This window comes from Poromitra crassiceps, assembly GCF_964638095.1.
Source record: "Poromitra crassiceps genome assembly, chromosome: 1".
Classification (NCBI taxonomy): Eukaryota; Metazoa; Chordata; class Actinopteri; order Beryciformes; family Melamphaidae; genus Poromitra; species Poromitra crassiceps.
The window spans coordinates 37,030,955-37,048,062 of NC_139623.1; the positions used below are offsets into that span (position 1 = coordinate 37,030,955).

At 43.8% G+C, this 17,108-nt stretch overlaps 1 protein-coding gene across 1 annotated transcript in view; it reads left to right on the forward strand.

Annotated features, from left to right (window-relative positions):
• Positions 1–17,108, forward strand: part of LOC310782664 (carboxypeptidase Q-like) — a gene marked incomplete at both ends in the record, with an annotated part of 45,760 nt that overhangs the window by 15,373 nt on the left and 13,279 nt on the right. The window contains 3 exons of the mRNA XM_083643376.1: positions 1,131–1,242; positions 2,260–2,351; positions 13,416–13,511. Coding sequence (XP_083499502.1) covers positions 1,131–1,242; positions 2,260–2,351; positions 13,416–13,511 — 300 coding nt within the window. The remainder of the gene's footprint in view (positions 1–1,130; positions 1,243–2,259; positions 2,352–13,415; positions 13,512–17,108) is intronic.

Here is a 17,108-nt window from a genome sequence, read left to right on the forward strand (position 1 = left end):
ATCAAGCATTTCTTAAACCACTATCTTTTATTAAAAAAATATTTCAGTTTTCCCCCAAATCAGCAGGGAAAACACTGGCATATATTTTGATGGAATACAGTATGTGGGTCATTGTCCTGGCTGTCGTCCGCCAGGAGTCAGGTCAGAGAGAGTTCAGTACACCAGGTCAGGTACATCCCGCTGACTGGAAGAACACTTCTTTTGAATTCCAGGAAATGTGTTTGCCTGTTTGCTTTCCTATTTGTCTGTGTGCAGCAGTTTGCAGTATAAAGCACTGAGTCAAGTTTGCTGAGGTAAGTAATTCAAGTAGGCTATGTACCTGTACTGTAATCTAAGAATCCATATTTGGCAGTGTAGCTAGCATTACAGTAAACTAATTCACGTGTTCTCTCTCTGTTTTGTGTCATTGATGTTTGAATACAAACTATCCAGGAGATCATCTGGTTCCCCTGCCGGTTCCATTGGGATCACTGCTATGTTCCACCAATCCAATTGAGTTAGGACACATGACACCACAAAGGAGACGTTTGCCTTCCACTCTCCTCGTTAGTTTTTCAAAGATAGGCAGGGAAATAAGATGTAGCTGCTCCCCAAATACCAGATAAGTTGTCCTGTGTAGATAGTTGAACATTTACATCCAAGATGCTGCATTACACGTCAGTCTCGTCAAATAAAATATACTGTATGTATCATCATGTACACACAATATAAATAAATAAATAAATAAATAAATTGACTTACACTGAATTAAAGCTGGTACAATCCCCCAAAGAGTTTTGAGCGACTATAGCCTGAGGGAACGTAAGGTCAAACTGGATCTGTACTCAGCATTGTCCTTAAAAGTTCAGAGTCAGAGTGGGAATCTACACTGATCAAAGTGGTGCTGATGGATCCCAACTATGAATGTGTTTCACCTGACGTCTTTCAGATTGCATTAGTTACCATGGCACCCGATGGAGAGGGGAGCTTTCAGAAAGACATGTGACCATGATCTAATTCGCCTCTTCTCTGTGTGTGTGTGTGTGTGTGTGTGTGTGTGTGTGTGCGTGCGTGCATGCGTTCCTGTCTGTCTGTCTGTCTGTCTGTCTGTCTGTCTGTCCGTCTGTCTGTCTATTATCTGTCCTCCCTAGGTTGTCTTACTGAGCGGTCATTTGGACAGTTGGGATGTGGGCCAGGGTGCTATGGATGATGGAGGAGGAGTCATGATTTCCTGGGAGGCCCTGTCACTCATCAAAGACCTAGGTAACAGATACAGGCACCCAGGCACATAGGGAGAAACACACACACATCACACGCACGCACGCGCACGCACACACACACACACACACACACACACACACACACACACACACACACCAAACACAGAAATACACACAAAAATTGACATAGACAGGAACAAGCTTACACAAGTATGTAGAAGTAGCAGTAGTCAAAGTCAACGAAATTATTATTATTAAATCAACAACAATCTTCTTTTCAAGGGAGACCAGTCCAAGAAAGCAGCATGGAAATACATGAAAACATATCAAAGTTGCACAGAAGCAGTAATGTACAAAAACAAAATACAATTGAAGATATAGCACATGTGTGTGTGTGTGTGTGTGTGTGTGTGTGTGTGTGTGTGTGTGTGTGTGTGTATATGTATATATATATATATATATATATATATATAGTGTGTGTGTGCGTGTATGTATGTGTACATACAAGAATGAATATAATCGGATTTGGCAGGTCTGACAATCTGAGAATACAAGGTACAATGACAAGTGGCAGCTTTATGCCTGTATCTGTGTATGTTGTGTGTCTTTATATGGGGTTGTCTGTATCTGTGTATGTTGTGTGACTTTATATGGGTTTGCCTGTATCTGTGTATGTTGTGTGTCTTTATATGGATTTGTCTGTATCTGTGTATGTTGTGTGTCTTTATATGGGTTTGTCTGTATCTGTGTATATTGTGTGTCTTTATATGGGTTTGTCTGTATCTGTGTATGTTGTGTGTCTTTATATGGATTTGTCTGGATCTGTGTATGTTGTTTGTCTTTATATGGGTTTGTCTGTATCTGTGTATGTTGTGTGTCTTTATATGGGTTTGTCTGTATCTGTGTATGTTGTGTGACTTTATATGGGTTTGTCTGTATCTGTGTATATTGTGTGTCTTTATATGGGTTTGTCTGTATCTGTGTATGTTGTGTGTCTTTATATGGGTTTGTCTGTATCTGTGTATGTTGTGTGTCTTAATATGGGTTTGTCTGTTTCTAGGTTTGCGTCCGAGGAGGACTCTGAGAGCGGTGCTGTGGTCAGCTGAAGAGCAGGGCGGGGTCGGAGCACAGCAATACTATGATCTACACAGGGTACACTTTTGTAATCTGCTTGCAGTTCATAATTGTAACTGCTACTGTTGCTATACAGCTACCACATGTACTACAGAAATATTGTTGCTATACAGCTACCACATGTACTACAGAAATATTGTTGCTATACAGCTACCACATGTACTAAAGAAATATTGTTGCTATACAGCTACCACATGTACTACAGAAATATTGTTGCTATACAGCTACCACATGTACTACAGAAATACAGTATTGTTGCTATGCAGCTACCACATGTACTACAGAATTGGTCCAACTATTATTACAGCTGAGCTGGGAGCCGTCCCAGGACCCTTCAGCACTTCTCATTGGAATGTTTTGGGTGTAGGATGGAGAAAATACAGAAAACATGCACATATGGAAGCTGTGGTTCACATAGGGATAGTCTTGGACTCAAAGTTAAATTGAGAGCCTTCCACATCTCTATGTGAAAACAGAGGGTCCAATTTCCCCCTTAACATCCATAGTAAAATGAGACAAGCGTGCAACAGCAGAACATGGTGAAGCACACTGCAGAGAGCATGAGGTGAGCCTAACAAATAGAAGTAACTCTGGACTGAGGACAGGACAGGCCTTGGCTGGCTCCGCCGGTTTGTGTCTTTGTTCAGGATCAAACCAACAAGTTGGAATCAAGTTTCTTGCCTTAGCGGTGGGTAGCTAACCTGACTCCGCCAGATGGGGCGGTATTGAGTTCACAACACCACCATGTCGTTTGTGAAACAGAATGTGGAGCAAACCCATCCATTTGGTAGCATCAGGTTAGTGGCTAGCTGCAAGAATGGAAAACAAAAATGGGCTGCAGTGCAGCCGCTGCACAGAACAGACTGAATGGTGAAAAATGTACCGTGTACTTGTGTGGTCACTCTGTCAGATTTATTTTAGGATAATTTTAAATTAATTACTGCTTTACTAGAAAGTTTATATAGCATATTAGAGTAGTACTCTATAGTATACTATATACTATATAAAGAGAGCTAAGAGAGGGGAGGGATGACATACTGTACAATGCGGACTGTGAGACTTATTCAACCATATGATGCCTATAACAACCATGTATGCTGATCCACCAGGAGGCACTAATCTGAACCATTTTAATGCATTTTAGCGTGGGAAAATGAATCAGATTTTGCAGTAGGCCTATAATATGTTGCTAAACTCGCAGGATTTACCTGTTTTTACTGGTACTAATCTAGTCTGAATCGAAATGGAACTAAATGGAAACCTTAGCTGGCCTACAGGATTTTATTCAGCCTGTCTTACATTACAGGGACTTGGAAGGGTTTTGGATGCGTGACATGGCCAGCAGCATTGGATAGAAATTTCTCCCAAGTCGGTCTTGAAGAAATATTGCAGTACAGCACTGGACAGGCCTTGGCCAGATACCAAATCTTTCTCTCTGCTAAGGATCTAAACAGAAATCTACAGCCGGATAGAGCTTCCTGCCTGACACATAATACACTTCAAGTTCAACTTCAAGTTCATTTATTGTCTGCTTTCACAGAAATTTGTTGTAGTGTGCAACAAGTGCCAATATACAGAAAGAGGAATACAAAAAGATACAAAAAGATAAGCGACACATGGGCACATACAGACTTAAACCTGCAACAATACAGTCCTGAAAACCAGACGTAAAATATAGAATATAAAAGATAAAAGATAAGGACTGCATTAAATCCACCTGGAATTTGTAAAAACAAGTCCAGCCTAATCGCCTATCATTACCATTAAATAGATAATGGTTGTAAATACATAATGGTTAAATAGATAATGGATAGATAATCTCACCCCGCCCCCCCCCCCCCCCGCCCCCAGATCCAGCCTATCAGCTTATCAAATCATTAAATAGGCTACCCCCAGAGTCCCCCCCTGCTTATTAACACGTTCACTGCCGTTGACGAGTTGACTCGTCAAAAAAAATCCAACGGTTGACTGCCGTTGACGAGTCAACTCGTCAAAATTACTGTTCAAAACTATTGTTTAGATGTCTGACGTCTTACGCCAAAAATAAATGGTTAAAGTGACTGTTCTATCGAATTTCACAAAAAGCCATTTATCTCAGCTTAAATTTTCAGACGCTGAAACCATGCTGTATTCAACTGCTAATGCCTACATAACTACTAACTCTACAAACTAACTCTTTTAGACAGAGAAAGCACACATTCTATTAGTTCTTTTGAGATATTTTGTGTTCACAAAATCTTAGCAGAAAATAATCCTCGGCTCTTGAAAGATGAGCCAGAATCCTCAAAAAAAAACCTTGGCAGAAGCTACCTACAGTAAAAAAAAAAACTGCTGGCAGTGAATGTGTTAAGGAGGGTAATGTCATGAAGCACAAAATAGTTTTTGGTCCTGTTTAGCCGACACCGCGGGACTCGGAACCGCCTGCCCGATGGAAGTAGCTCAAACTCCTGGTGAGATGATGGATGAGAGCGACCGTTGACTATTTTTTTGGGCCAAATGCACAGTTACTGCATTCTGGCTGTCATGACATGGAAGCCTTTGTTGATGGGTCAACCAATGATCTTAGAGGCCGTTTGAATCAATCTAGCCACCCTATTTTTAACTTGCACCGTTAGACTATTGTACCAGTTCGGTTCAAGTATACATACTACTGCATGCGCTGGGACGCGTCATCAGTGATGTTAACTGGGGTCGTGGGGTGTTTCGGGTCTGTCAACATCATACACCCTCGCCCAGTAGACCCAGCCGAGGCCGATTACGACCCCGACCTGCGTCCCAGAAGCAGCCGCTCACGGATCAGCCTTCCTACTCTGTCTGCAACGTTGCCCGCGGAAGGGTTGATCACGCCCAATCCACTGCAATAGAGTTTAGTGCTACACCGCAGTATTGTGAGACCTTCGGTGCATGGAGGTCTAAGGCCCTGTGGGGTGATTCCAGGCTGGGCACCTCCTTCGTCTCACCAGAACCTCCTGTGGCAAAAGGCAATCCTACCATGCCGTACCATGGGCAGGGAGGATGCCTCAAGGAGGCCTGTGCGCTGCACGTCATTGCACGAGCACCTCACTCTAGCCTGAAGGACCCCAGGCCGTGCCGATGTTTACGCAGATTTTCAGGAGGCTGATCTGTAGCATTTGTGGATTTCTCCCTCACGAGAGAGCCAGGCTGGGGTGCTAAAACCCATCCCGTACCGGATGCCGTCTCTCCGACCGTCAACTGTCTCTCCAGCTTGTCACCAAACTAAACTATACTTGGTTGTCACCTAGTCTATTCCCAAGTGTCACTGGCCAGGGGGAGCCAGGGGTTTCGGTTCAAGTATACATACTACTGCATGCGCTGGGACGCGTCATCAGTGATACACCCTCGCCCAGTAGACCCAGCTGAAGCCGATTATGACCCCGACCCGCGTCCCAGAAGCAGCCGCTCACGGATCAGCCTTCCTACTCTGTCTGCAACGTTGCCCGCGGAAGGGTTGATCACGCCCAATCCGCTGCAATAGAGTTTACATACAGTGCCGCAGTATTGGATGATACTCTGTATGGTGGAAGAATAGAATAGCTGGAGTATTTCCGGGCTAGCCCCATAAGCCCTCAATCTCCTCAAAAAGTACATACGCTGCTAAGCTTTGGCACAAACATAGTCTACCTGGTCTGGATAGACCAGCCCAGGGTGTGTTTTATACCTGTTTTATAGGTGTGTTGTGGATATATATTGGTTTTCGGTCTGCAATTGACCTGGGGTCGAAGATTACCTCCTCTGTCTTTGACACTTTTAGTACCAGTGCGTTCTCATCGCACCACTGTACCAGATTATTCACACTGTCCACATAAAATGGAATGTCATTGTCGCTGGTCATCAAAGCTAACAGGACAGTGTCATCTGAGAACTTGATGATATACTGGCCCTTGGTTGAGGTGATGCAATTGTTCGTGTACAGGATGAAGAAGACATCACATCATGCAGCCATGTGCAGCTCCTATGTTGGTGATCGCAGGGAAGGAAAGAGCGTTATTAACCCTCACCCACTGGACTCTTCCTGTCAGAAAAGAATGATCAAAGTGAATGATATGTGGATTAATGTCCAAGTTTTTCATTTTCTACAGTAGTATATGTGGTTTAATGGGGTTGAAAGCTGAGGAAAAGTCAAGGAAAAGGGCTCTGGCAAAGCCTGTGGGTCATCCATCCACTTGATTCTTTATGATCATATAATGGCATTTCGATTTTCGAGTTTCTATTAATTTGATTAGTGTATTAGTATTAATTAATACACAGGACAAGACGTTACTATCCCTTGTGCCAAAATCCGAGGAAAAACACATTTAGAAGCCCAATCCAGAATAAAACACGCTAACAGGCTAACAAACTAATAAACAAGACACAAATCACCAGTTACCTACCCTAGCCAACAGCAGTATGAAGCATGTCATTGGGGTTTTCAAGTGGGCACCTTCCTTCACCGACGTTTCGTTGTTAGGCCCACGACACCTCAAGAAGGCTTAACGGTGTAATCCAGCGTCCTGGAAACACCCCCCTCCATGCTACCACCGCACAACTGCATATTACCTCACTATCTAAGCCTAGCTATCCAGGTCGGTTCGGTATGACATTCCTGACTACACCACCACTGTCAATGATTCAGCCCTGTTGATGCGGACCGTCAATCATGACCAACAACAAACAATCCCTAACTACACCACCACTGTCAATGATTCAGCCCTGTTGATGCGGACCGTTAATCATGACCAACAACAAACAATCAATCTGACCTTAGCGAGCTCCCCAGCTAGCATGTTTCCTCCTTATCCACAGCCATTCACTTGCTCGTTCTGCTGCCTGAGACATGTTGCTAACCGCAAGTTTCAGGCTCCGTCCCCGAATGCCCAACTCAGTTAGTAAGGCAATAACGGACTTTGCCACAAAACCACGGCAGCCCACCTCTACAGGCCGCACTCGAGCCCTCCAACCTCGCTGCTCTGCCTCTGCTGCCATTTCAGCATACCTAGCTTTCTTGCGCTCATAAGCCCCCTCAACTCCGATTTCGAGTTCGATAAAATAAACTCTCTTCTCTACCTCAGACCACAGTAACAAGTCCGGACGTAGCCGGGTGCTAACTATATATGCTGGGATGACTAGCTGTTCATTCAAGTCAACCCTCATTTCCCAGGCTCCACCTACACTTAGCTGCCCTAACTTGTGCCTGACCTTAATTGGTCTAATCTTTTCTCCCTCACGTACAAATTTGATCTGTCTAGTCTCTTTGCTAGCAACTAGAGAATTTACTTCTAGCCGCTTTTCCTCAACTGCAGCTGCCAAACATTTCAACACCTGGTTGTGACGCCAGGTGTATCGCCCCTGGGAGAGACTGACCTTACACCCTGACAGTATATGCCTCAGTGTACATACACTAGAACACAACGGGCAGGCACCATCCTCGCCCAACCACTGATTTAAGTTCTGGGGAGATGGCAGCACATCATAAGTAGCCCCTAGAATAAATCTAATACTGCTGGCCTCCATGCTCCACAACTCTCTCCACTTCAACTTTCTCTTCTCTACACTCTCCCAGTTCACCCACTGTCCTTGCTTTGCCTGCGACACTGCCTTAGTACATCTTACTGCCTCCTCTTGCCTATGTACTTCTTCAACTACCATCTTCCTCTTTTCTATTACTGATGCCTTGTTCCACACAGGTTTCCCTATGCACAACCCTATTTTTTTATTTTTTTATTTAACCTTTATTTAAACAGGTAAAAACACGTTGAGACCGAGGTCTCATTTTCAAGTGTGACCTGTTCAGACAAGTACAAATTACAAAGACATAAAAACAATCAATAACAGTCAGTACAAAAACGAAAAGAAACAAAACATTTAACAAATACATGTTAAAGGTGGAAGAGATTCAGCATGAGCACACCATAGAAGCTCTCTCTAAATCTCTTAACAATAATTTAAAATATTTAAGCCTCCACGCCCATGCTGCACCTGACCTATGATATCCCTGTGTCTAAGAGCTGACTGTGCTTGCTGTACTGCCTCCTTTGGGTTCCACTTCCTCCCTGTTTTAACTGTGGCCGCTACACTCCTAACCACTGGATCCTTTGACTGAGTCAGAGTCATTTCCAGTCTAACCTTAGCACACTCCTCTGTCAGGCTCGATAATGGCAATTCCAATATGCCTTTCCCATATAAGGCTACACTGCTTAGGCAGCGTGGGACTCCGAGCCATTTTCTAATGAATGAGTTAATCATCCTTTCTAGCTTTTCTACCTTTGAAAGGGGAACCTCATACACTGTCAGTGGCCACATCAACCGAGGCAACAATCCAAACTGCAAACACCACAACTTTAACTTTCCTGGGAGCCCTGACTTGTCTATAGGCTACTTGAAATACCTTGAATCATTTCCTGCCTCACCTCCTCAAACTGTCCCTTATCACTGAGGCTTGCATCATACCATCTTCCCAAACTCTTGACTGGTTTCTCTAACACTGTAGGCACCACCTCATCATTTATAACAAACATCTTACCTACTACCCTCCCTTTAATGATTGAAATACTCCTGGACTTACTTGGCTTCACTTTCATTCTAGCCCACTGCAGATTACTATTTAACTTATCCAACAATCTGCTAGTACATGGAGCGGTTGACGTCATGTCATCCATGTATGCCCTAATTGGAGGGAGCCGCAGCCCTCCCTGCAGCCTTTCTCCACCCACTACCCATTTTGAAGCCATAATAATGATCTCCATTGCCATGGTAAAAGCTAATGGGGAAATTGTACACCCTGCCATAATGCCTATCTCCAGCTGCTGCCAAGCTGTAGTGTACTCTGCTGTGGTAAAGCAGAGTTGAATATCTAAGAAGTAGGCTTTAACTAAGCTCTTTATACTACCTGGCACTCTAAAGAAATCAAAGGCCTCCCATAACAGACTATGCGGCACTGACCCGAAAGCATTAGCCAGGTCCAAGAATACTACATGCAGGTCTCTCTTCTCACGCCTAGCTGACTGGATTTGGTGCCAGATCATGCTGGTGTGCTCTAAGCACCCGGAGAAGCCGGGAATTCCAGCCTTTTGCACCGAAGTATCTATTAGCCTATTCTTTTCTAGATAACTAGACAGCCTCTGTGCCACAACACTAAAGAAAACCTTCCCTTCAACATTAAGTAGACTGATAGGTCTAAACTGACTTATCTCTAACGAGTCCCTTTCTTTAGGAATGAAGATTCCCCCTGCTCTACGCCACGCCTTAGGAATAACCTGCTTCTTCCAGACTACCTTCATCAGCTTCCATAGAAACTGCAACACATCTGGAGCACTCTTATACAGCCGGTAGGGGACTCCATTAGGACCCGGGGCTGAAGAGGCCCTTGCACGTCTCACTACTTCTTGAACTTCTTTCCACCTTGGTGGGCTATCATCACACTGGCTCTCTATTTCACCGATAGGTGGAATATCAGCTGGGACTGTCATCTCTCTAAACCTTTCCCTATCTTTGTGAACCTCCTCCAAATATTCCTCAAGCTTCTGCTTAGGTACCATAAGGCTACCATTCTTTTCCTTACTAAACAATGACTTCACAAATCTAAATGGATCCTTATAGAATGCTATTCTAGCTCTCTCTTTCTTTTTCCTATTTTTCCTAATGCTCTCTGCTCTTCTTAAAACTGCCAACCGCTCCCTCACATCTGACTGCAAGCAATCAATGCCTTCCTTCTCAACCTCTGTAGCTTTCCTCCACTGCCTCTTAAGCTGTCTTCTCTCCTGGATAAGTCTATCTATCTCTTGTTGGCGCCTAGATTTAACTACCTCACCCTCTAGTTTCTTCCTTTTCTCAAAGACGCCAAACCTTTCCTTACCATAATCATAAATACAATCTCCCATTTTCTCCAACTTACTCTCAGCAGTTCCTTTAAGCTTCTCTAACATCCTAACCAAATCACTATTGATATCTTCCCACTTCCTACTTTCCGCTGCACCTGGCCACTTAACTCTAGCCTTCTGACCGCTAATCTTCTCCCTTTTTGGCTGGCTGGCCTCTCTGCTTTCCTCGGTGCTAGGACCTGCCTCAACATCAGGGGTGCTGATGTCCTGCGAGCTGTGGGTTACTTCCTGTCGCTGGACTTCACCCGACTGACTTGATAAACTTCTTAAGAAATAATTATCAATGCGGGGTCCCTGTGTTCCCTCTACCAAGCATCTCTTCCTGCCTTGATGGATTCTAAGGCCCCTCAAAGTTGTTACCTTCTGCCACCCACACAAGCAAACCTGACGCTTCTTTCCATCTACATCTGAACTAGTGGCTTCCACTGACATGTTTTCCCTACTCATAGTCAAGTCCGTTCCAGAGTCAATAACCGTGTCAACCATAGGTGAGTCATCTTCCGCCCCTGCTCTCGCAGACTCTAGGGGTGTTTTTTCATAATTCTGTTTTGTAGCAAGTTTGGGTGTAACCAATGGCCTATTGGCCTTGGCTACTGCCACAATGAGCAGCTAACCCATTGCAGCCCCGATGGGGTCTAATCCCTCCTGTCAGCTGTCTTTCCATGCTGTCACTAGGTCTTTCCCTAGTTGTCAGCTGCACTATTCACAACAGTCACTAGCCTAAGCTAGCTTTAGTACTAGTAGTAACTGGGATGACAGGAAAGAAGGGAGAGAGGAGAGGGATGATATGAGGCCTCAGGCCTGATGAAAACGCCAAAAACAACCGTTCTACTTATATACCAAGAATACGCAAACACAAATACACCAGATTCAGTTTCACTTAGGCAAACAATCAAACAGGCACTTAGAAAAGGGGGGATCTCATCTGGTTAATCTGTCAAAGCTAACAGCCTTTTCCTGGACACCTTGGTGTTAAATGTCTTTGTAAAGGATGAGGTGAATTCACTTCAAATCACTTTCAACACTTCAAATCAAACTACAATTCAAAATTCATTCATTCATTCAAAAACTTTTGGTTTGAATTCCCTTCACTGAATACAGAGCATTTACGGTGGTTGACTGTAACAACGCTCTCATGCCAGTAAAAGCTATTTCCTGAATTGACTGAACTGAAAGTGAGTTGAACCCAGCCGATTGAGTTTAGAAAGTTAACTTGAGGAAATTGCCTGGTGTGAATCCAGCTTAACCCTCTCACTGTGCTCCGTGCTTAAAGGAGAACTTACCTCCAAAACACTTTTTTTCAGCTTTTAACCAATATATATGACTTTGGGGGTGATGTGTGAAGAATTCTGGTCAGAATTTCCACATTTGACACCAAACTGTTGCCATTTTACCATTTGTATCATTTTTCAGCAGCATAACTGGCATAAGCGCCCTCTAAGGGTGGAAGACTGCTTTTTTTTCTCTCTCAAATGAATGGGAGATTTGGTACAACCTGACGTCAGGTTGTCCCCAAAGACTATGGGATTTCAAGATAATTACTCCCCTACCCCCCCTGTACCCTTTCGGCTCCTCAGAACTCCAAGCCTATATTCTTATTGAAGTTTGCTCTTAAAATACTGAACCAAACGTCGTCAAAGTTGGCACATGTCTTAATTATAGTTAGTTTCCCGCTGAATGTGTCACTATCTTACCTGGATAAGCTCGAATGATGATGTTTATATTATCAGTCCGAGTGGGAAGCACTGTCTCCAGCCCAGGCAGGCGGGAGCGGGCGGGAGAGAGTCGTACTGTAAACCTCATGCACTAGCGCCAAGCTCCGGCGGCGCGCGCAGCAGAAGCTGGGCTCTCTCGGTGTGTCTGTGTGTGTGTGTTTTGCTGTGGGGATTGGGTTTGACCGTTTGATCAAGCAAGTAGCTCCTGTGCTCTTAAAATACTGAACACCACGTTGTCATATTTGACATATGTCTTCATTGTAGACAGTTTATCGCTGAATGTGTCATTACATTATAAATATCTTACCTGGATAAGCTCTAATTATGTTGTTTATATTATCAGTCCGACTTGGAAGCACTTTCTCTCGGCCAGTCAAACGGGAGAGTCTGCACTCTCATGCACCCGCGGGAGCGCGCACAGCAGACAGACTGTGAATGGGCGGAGGAGGAGGAGGAGAGATCCGACAGGCTACTCAGCTACTGTGCCCGTCTGTGAAAAGCGTCCTGTCCAGTCGCACCTTCGCAAAAAGATGCGGGATTCCCTCAATCGCACAAAGAAAAATCGCACACCAGCTATTTCTGTCTGTGTTTGTTTGTTGCTCCGTGAGGTTACAGAGCGCCCCATGCATGGAGGAGCCAGGCTGTTTCGCCAGCCAGGGCGCAGCCTGCAACTGCGCTGAGAGGAAAACTTTTGCACAACTTTTAACAAGAATCACGAAAAGCCCCAAAACGCAAATTAAAAACAGATTTCGTTGCGCGGTTTATCGCTAGTTGTACGAGGGAATGACGTGGAGAAATCTCGCATTGTGTTACCCCAGAGCGGGGGGTTTCTCCTATTGTGCGGTGATGCTGTAACGAGCCCATGTCACTTTGCTCTCGTAACGTAGTTTTGACACCTGCCATAGAGATACATGCAGAAAAATAATTAAATTTCTAGTTCGCCACTGAATTACCAAATTGATATAACTTTCAACCATTTTCAGATTTTCTGTTTCCATACAGACCAACAGCGTTGGCTAGTTGTTGATATTTATAAAGATATTGCCCCTCTCAAATAAATTATTTTTGAGGCAGTAGGCAAACTGTAATGGCGTCGATTTCCGAAAAAGAATCTTGACTTGAACACAGCCAAAGAGTCCAGTATAGACAAGAGCATATGTCATTTCTTGGTTTTTTCCATAGGTATTTTCAAATCACTGTTCTAATACATATCTAGGGGGTAAGTCCTCCTTTAACCAGTAATCTACACAGCTGGACTGATGTCATTGCCTGCTCTTGTGCAATACTGTAGCAAATGCCAAGTGTGCTGGAGCAGCTGTAGTGAAAATGAACCACGCTCAAGTACTGCACTTCACCTCCTGAGACTTCAGATGTGGTTAATTCACATCTTCACTGGGCTTGTGACAAAAGCTTTGACCCACATTTCGGTGATCCATGCTCTCATATCATTCTCCCTCACCCCATATCTTCCCATCTCTCTTTCCCAGGTGAATAAGTCTGACTATGACCTGGTCATGGAGTCTGACATGGGGACTTTCACCCCGGTGGCTCTCCAGTTCACTGGCAATGATGCAGCCCGGAAGGTACATCGTCACACAGTTATTAGTTGTGGAAGAAAAGTTGGGTGTGGGAAATAAGTTTATTATTATTATTATGTCCACTCATCTGGTGCCATGTTGCACCTCCCTCAGCCAATCTGTTATTTGACCGTTTGTATCCAGCCTTCTAGTTTCACTTTGCGCACCCACATTTTCCCCAGCCGGTTCAGGGATTTGATTCAGCGACCTTTAGGTCACAGCCCTCCAGGCTACTGCCGCCCCCAAAGATTCTCAGACTTCTCCCCTCTACAAGCTCTTTTTACCCACTGGCCTGCCACTGACTCTCTGTTTTTTGTCCCGCCATTCTCAATAACCCCAACTCTGTTGTGTGTTAAAATCTCAGGAAGTTCTGTTGGTAATGCTTTAGAATACAGCTCGCAAACTACGCTGTAAATACAGGGTAACAAGATCTGTACTTACAGGGTACCAAATCTACCACACCTGTACTTACAGGTTAAGTACGGGGTACAATATGTCAATTTACCCTGTAAGTACAGGGTACCAAATCTACCACACAGGGTAAGTACGGGGTACAAGATGTCGATTTACCCTGTAAGTACAGGGTACCACATCTGTACTTACAGTCTGTACTTACAGTGTAAGTACAGGGTACAAGATGTGACTTTACCACACCCCTGTAGTTACACTCTAGTTACTATGCAACTACGAGAGAATTAACACTGCTTTAGAATACAGCCCGTTCCCCTGATGTTACACTGTAGTTACTATGTAACTAAAGCTGTGTTCACACCGAGATATTTATTTTTCTCTCTGTCGCTCGATTCAACCCTTTGGAATCGCTCTGTCGCTGTGTTTAAATCGCTTGTCAACAGGCACAAGAATTGACGGACATCTAATAATAATAATCTTATATAGCGCTTTTCTAGATACTCAAAGTCGATTTTACAGAAACACACAAATTAAATAATTTAATTAAATACATTCATGTAGATTAAAGGTGGGGACAGTAGGTAGAGTGGCGTGAGGTTAGGAGGAGAAGGTGAGGTTGAAGAGGTGGGTCTTGAGGGCCTGTTTGAAGGATGTTATACAGTTTGATTGACGGATGTGGATGGGGAGAGTGTTCCAGAGGGTGGGTGCGGCAACTGAGAAGGCCCTGTCGCCACAGGACCGGAGCTTGGTCCTGGGGATCGTCAAGCAGTTGGTGTCTCCGGACCTGAGGCTGCGGGTGGGGACGTGGCGGGGGAGCCCATACGGAAGAGGCATATATGCACATATATGTAGTAAACATATATGTAGTATATGTTCATATAAGTATTCGACATATATCCACATACATATCCAGGATATATGTGCATATATGTGCATATGTATCACAATATATGAACATGTATGGAATTGGAACGTTTCATATATGGTCCATATATGTTTGTCCTATATAATTATATATGTGCATACATGTATAGATTGTATATGGACACATATATATCACAATATATGAACATGTATGGAATTGGAACAACATTGGAATCAAAACACATATCTCTTAATTAAAGAAATATAATTTTTCAAATTATTTTTGATTGAACAACATCTCAGAAGTGAAAACCCACCATAAAAATGGTTAGTTTTGTGCAAGACTTCCAGCACTACTGGATATTTCAAGGTTAGTTGTCAGAACTTCCTTTACTCCCAGTGTGCCTGAGATTGAAAAATAAGGGTTTTTTGACAGTGGAGCCATTAAAATGCCCTATAGTCTATATTATGGTTTTAGTGTAAACATTATATATTATATATGATTTAGAAGCTCATCGTAAAGCTGATTCCAAATATGTAATTTAAAAGCTTCATAAATTAAATCATGTGGAGTTATTAACCATATTAGATCCCTAATCTCTGCCCCAAATGCATCATGGGACTTCCATGCAAATTCTGGAGAAATGTTCACGCCCCCTCCAACCAGTCTCTCTGCTGCACCCTGGATTACTTACATGAACATAATGATCACATGTATGAGAATACTCATATGTTAATTGCTTATATGAGCATACCTGCTGACATATGTAAGTAAAGTCTTATATGTTAATTGCTGATATACACATATATGTAGACATATGTAAGTTTAACCCTATATGTTCAATGCGTACACAAACATATATGATTACATTTATGAGAATATCCGCATATGTTAACTGATTATATGAGCATATATGTTGACATACATAATAGTAATCATATATGTTTAATGCTTATACAAACACATATTTTGATATGGAAGAGAATAACATATATGTGTGTTGCTTGTATTTGCATATATGCGGAAATATGTAGAAATATTCTTATATGTTAATTGCTTATATGTACATATATCTAAACATATGCAAGAATAACCCTATATGTCCATTACTTACATGAGCATATATGACCACATGTATGGGAGTACTCATATATGTTAATTGCCTATATGATCATATATGTCAATTTATATTTGGATCACATATATGATCCTCACATACAGTATATATGCATATATCTCAGATGGGTTTGTATGCAAAGTGCATACATGTACATGTATGGTGACATATATGTGGACCTTGTGTCGGATGTATGTCCATATATGACATATATTACCTTTCCGTATGGGAGGAGATCAGAGAGGTAGGGGGGGCCAGGTTGTTGAGGGCTTTGTAGGTGGTGAGTAGAATTTTGTAGTTGATCCGGTATTTGACTGGGAGCCAGTGGAGGTTGTGGAGGACGGGAGTGATGTGGTCTTGGCGGCAGGTGGAGGTGAGGAGGCGGGCAGCGGAGTTCTGGACATATTGGAGTTTGTTGATGATTTTGTGGGGGGAACCGTAGAGGATGCTATTGCAGTAGTCGAGTCTGGATGTGATGAGGGCATGGATGAGAGTTTCAGCAGCGGGGAAGGATAGGGAGGGGCGGAGGCGGGCAATGTTCCGGAGGTGAAAGAAAGCGGTTTTGGTGATATGATTTGCATGGGAGAGGAGGGAGAGGGTGGGATCGAGGATGAGACCGAGGTTGCGGACCTGGGCGGAGGGGGTGATAATGGAGCCGTCGATGGTGAGAGAGAAGTTCTGAGCAGAGCGGGTGAGGGACTTGGGGCCAATGATGAGAATTTCAGATTTATTGCAGTTGAGTTTGAGAAAGTTATTTTGCATCCAGGTTTTTATGTCACTGAGGCAGGCAGAGAGGGTGGAGTGGGTGGCTGGGGTGATGCGGTTTTGGAGGAGAGGTAAAGTTGAGTGTTATCGGCATAGCAATGGAAACGGAGGCCGTGATGGCGGAGGATCTGACCGAGGGGAAGGATGTAGAGGATGAAGAGTAGGGGACCAAGTACTGAACCTTGGGGGACACCGTGAGTGACTGGGGCAGTGGAGGATTTGCAGTTGTTGGTGGAGATGAATTGGTGAAGGTCAGGAGAGGTATGAGGTGAGCCAGGAGAGGACGGTGCCGGTGATGCCAATGGAGTGCTGGAGGCGGGAGAGGAGGATGGAGTGAGTGATGGCGTCGAAAGCAGCAGTGAGGTCGAGGAGGATGAGGATGGTGAGGGAGCCGGAGTCTGCGGAGAGGAGAATGTCATTGCTGATTTTGAGGAGGGCGGTTTCA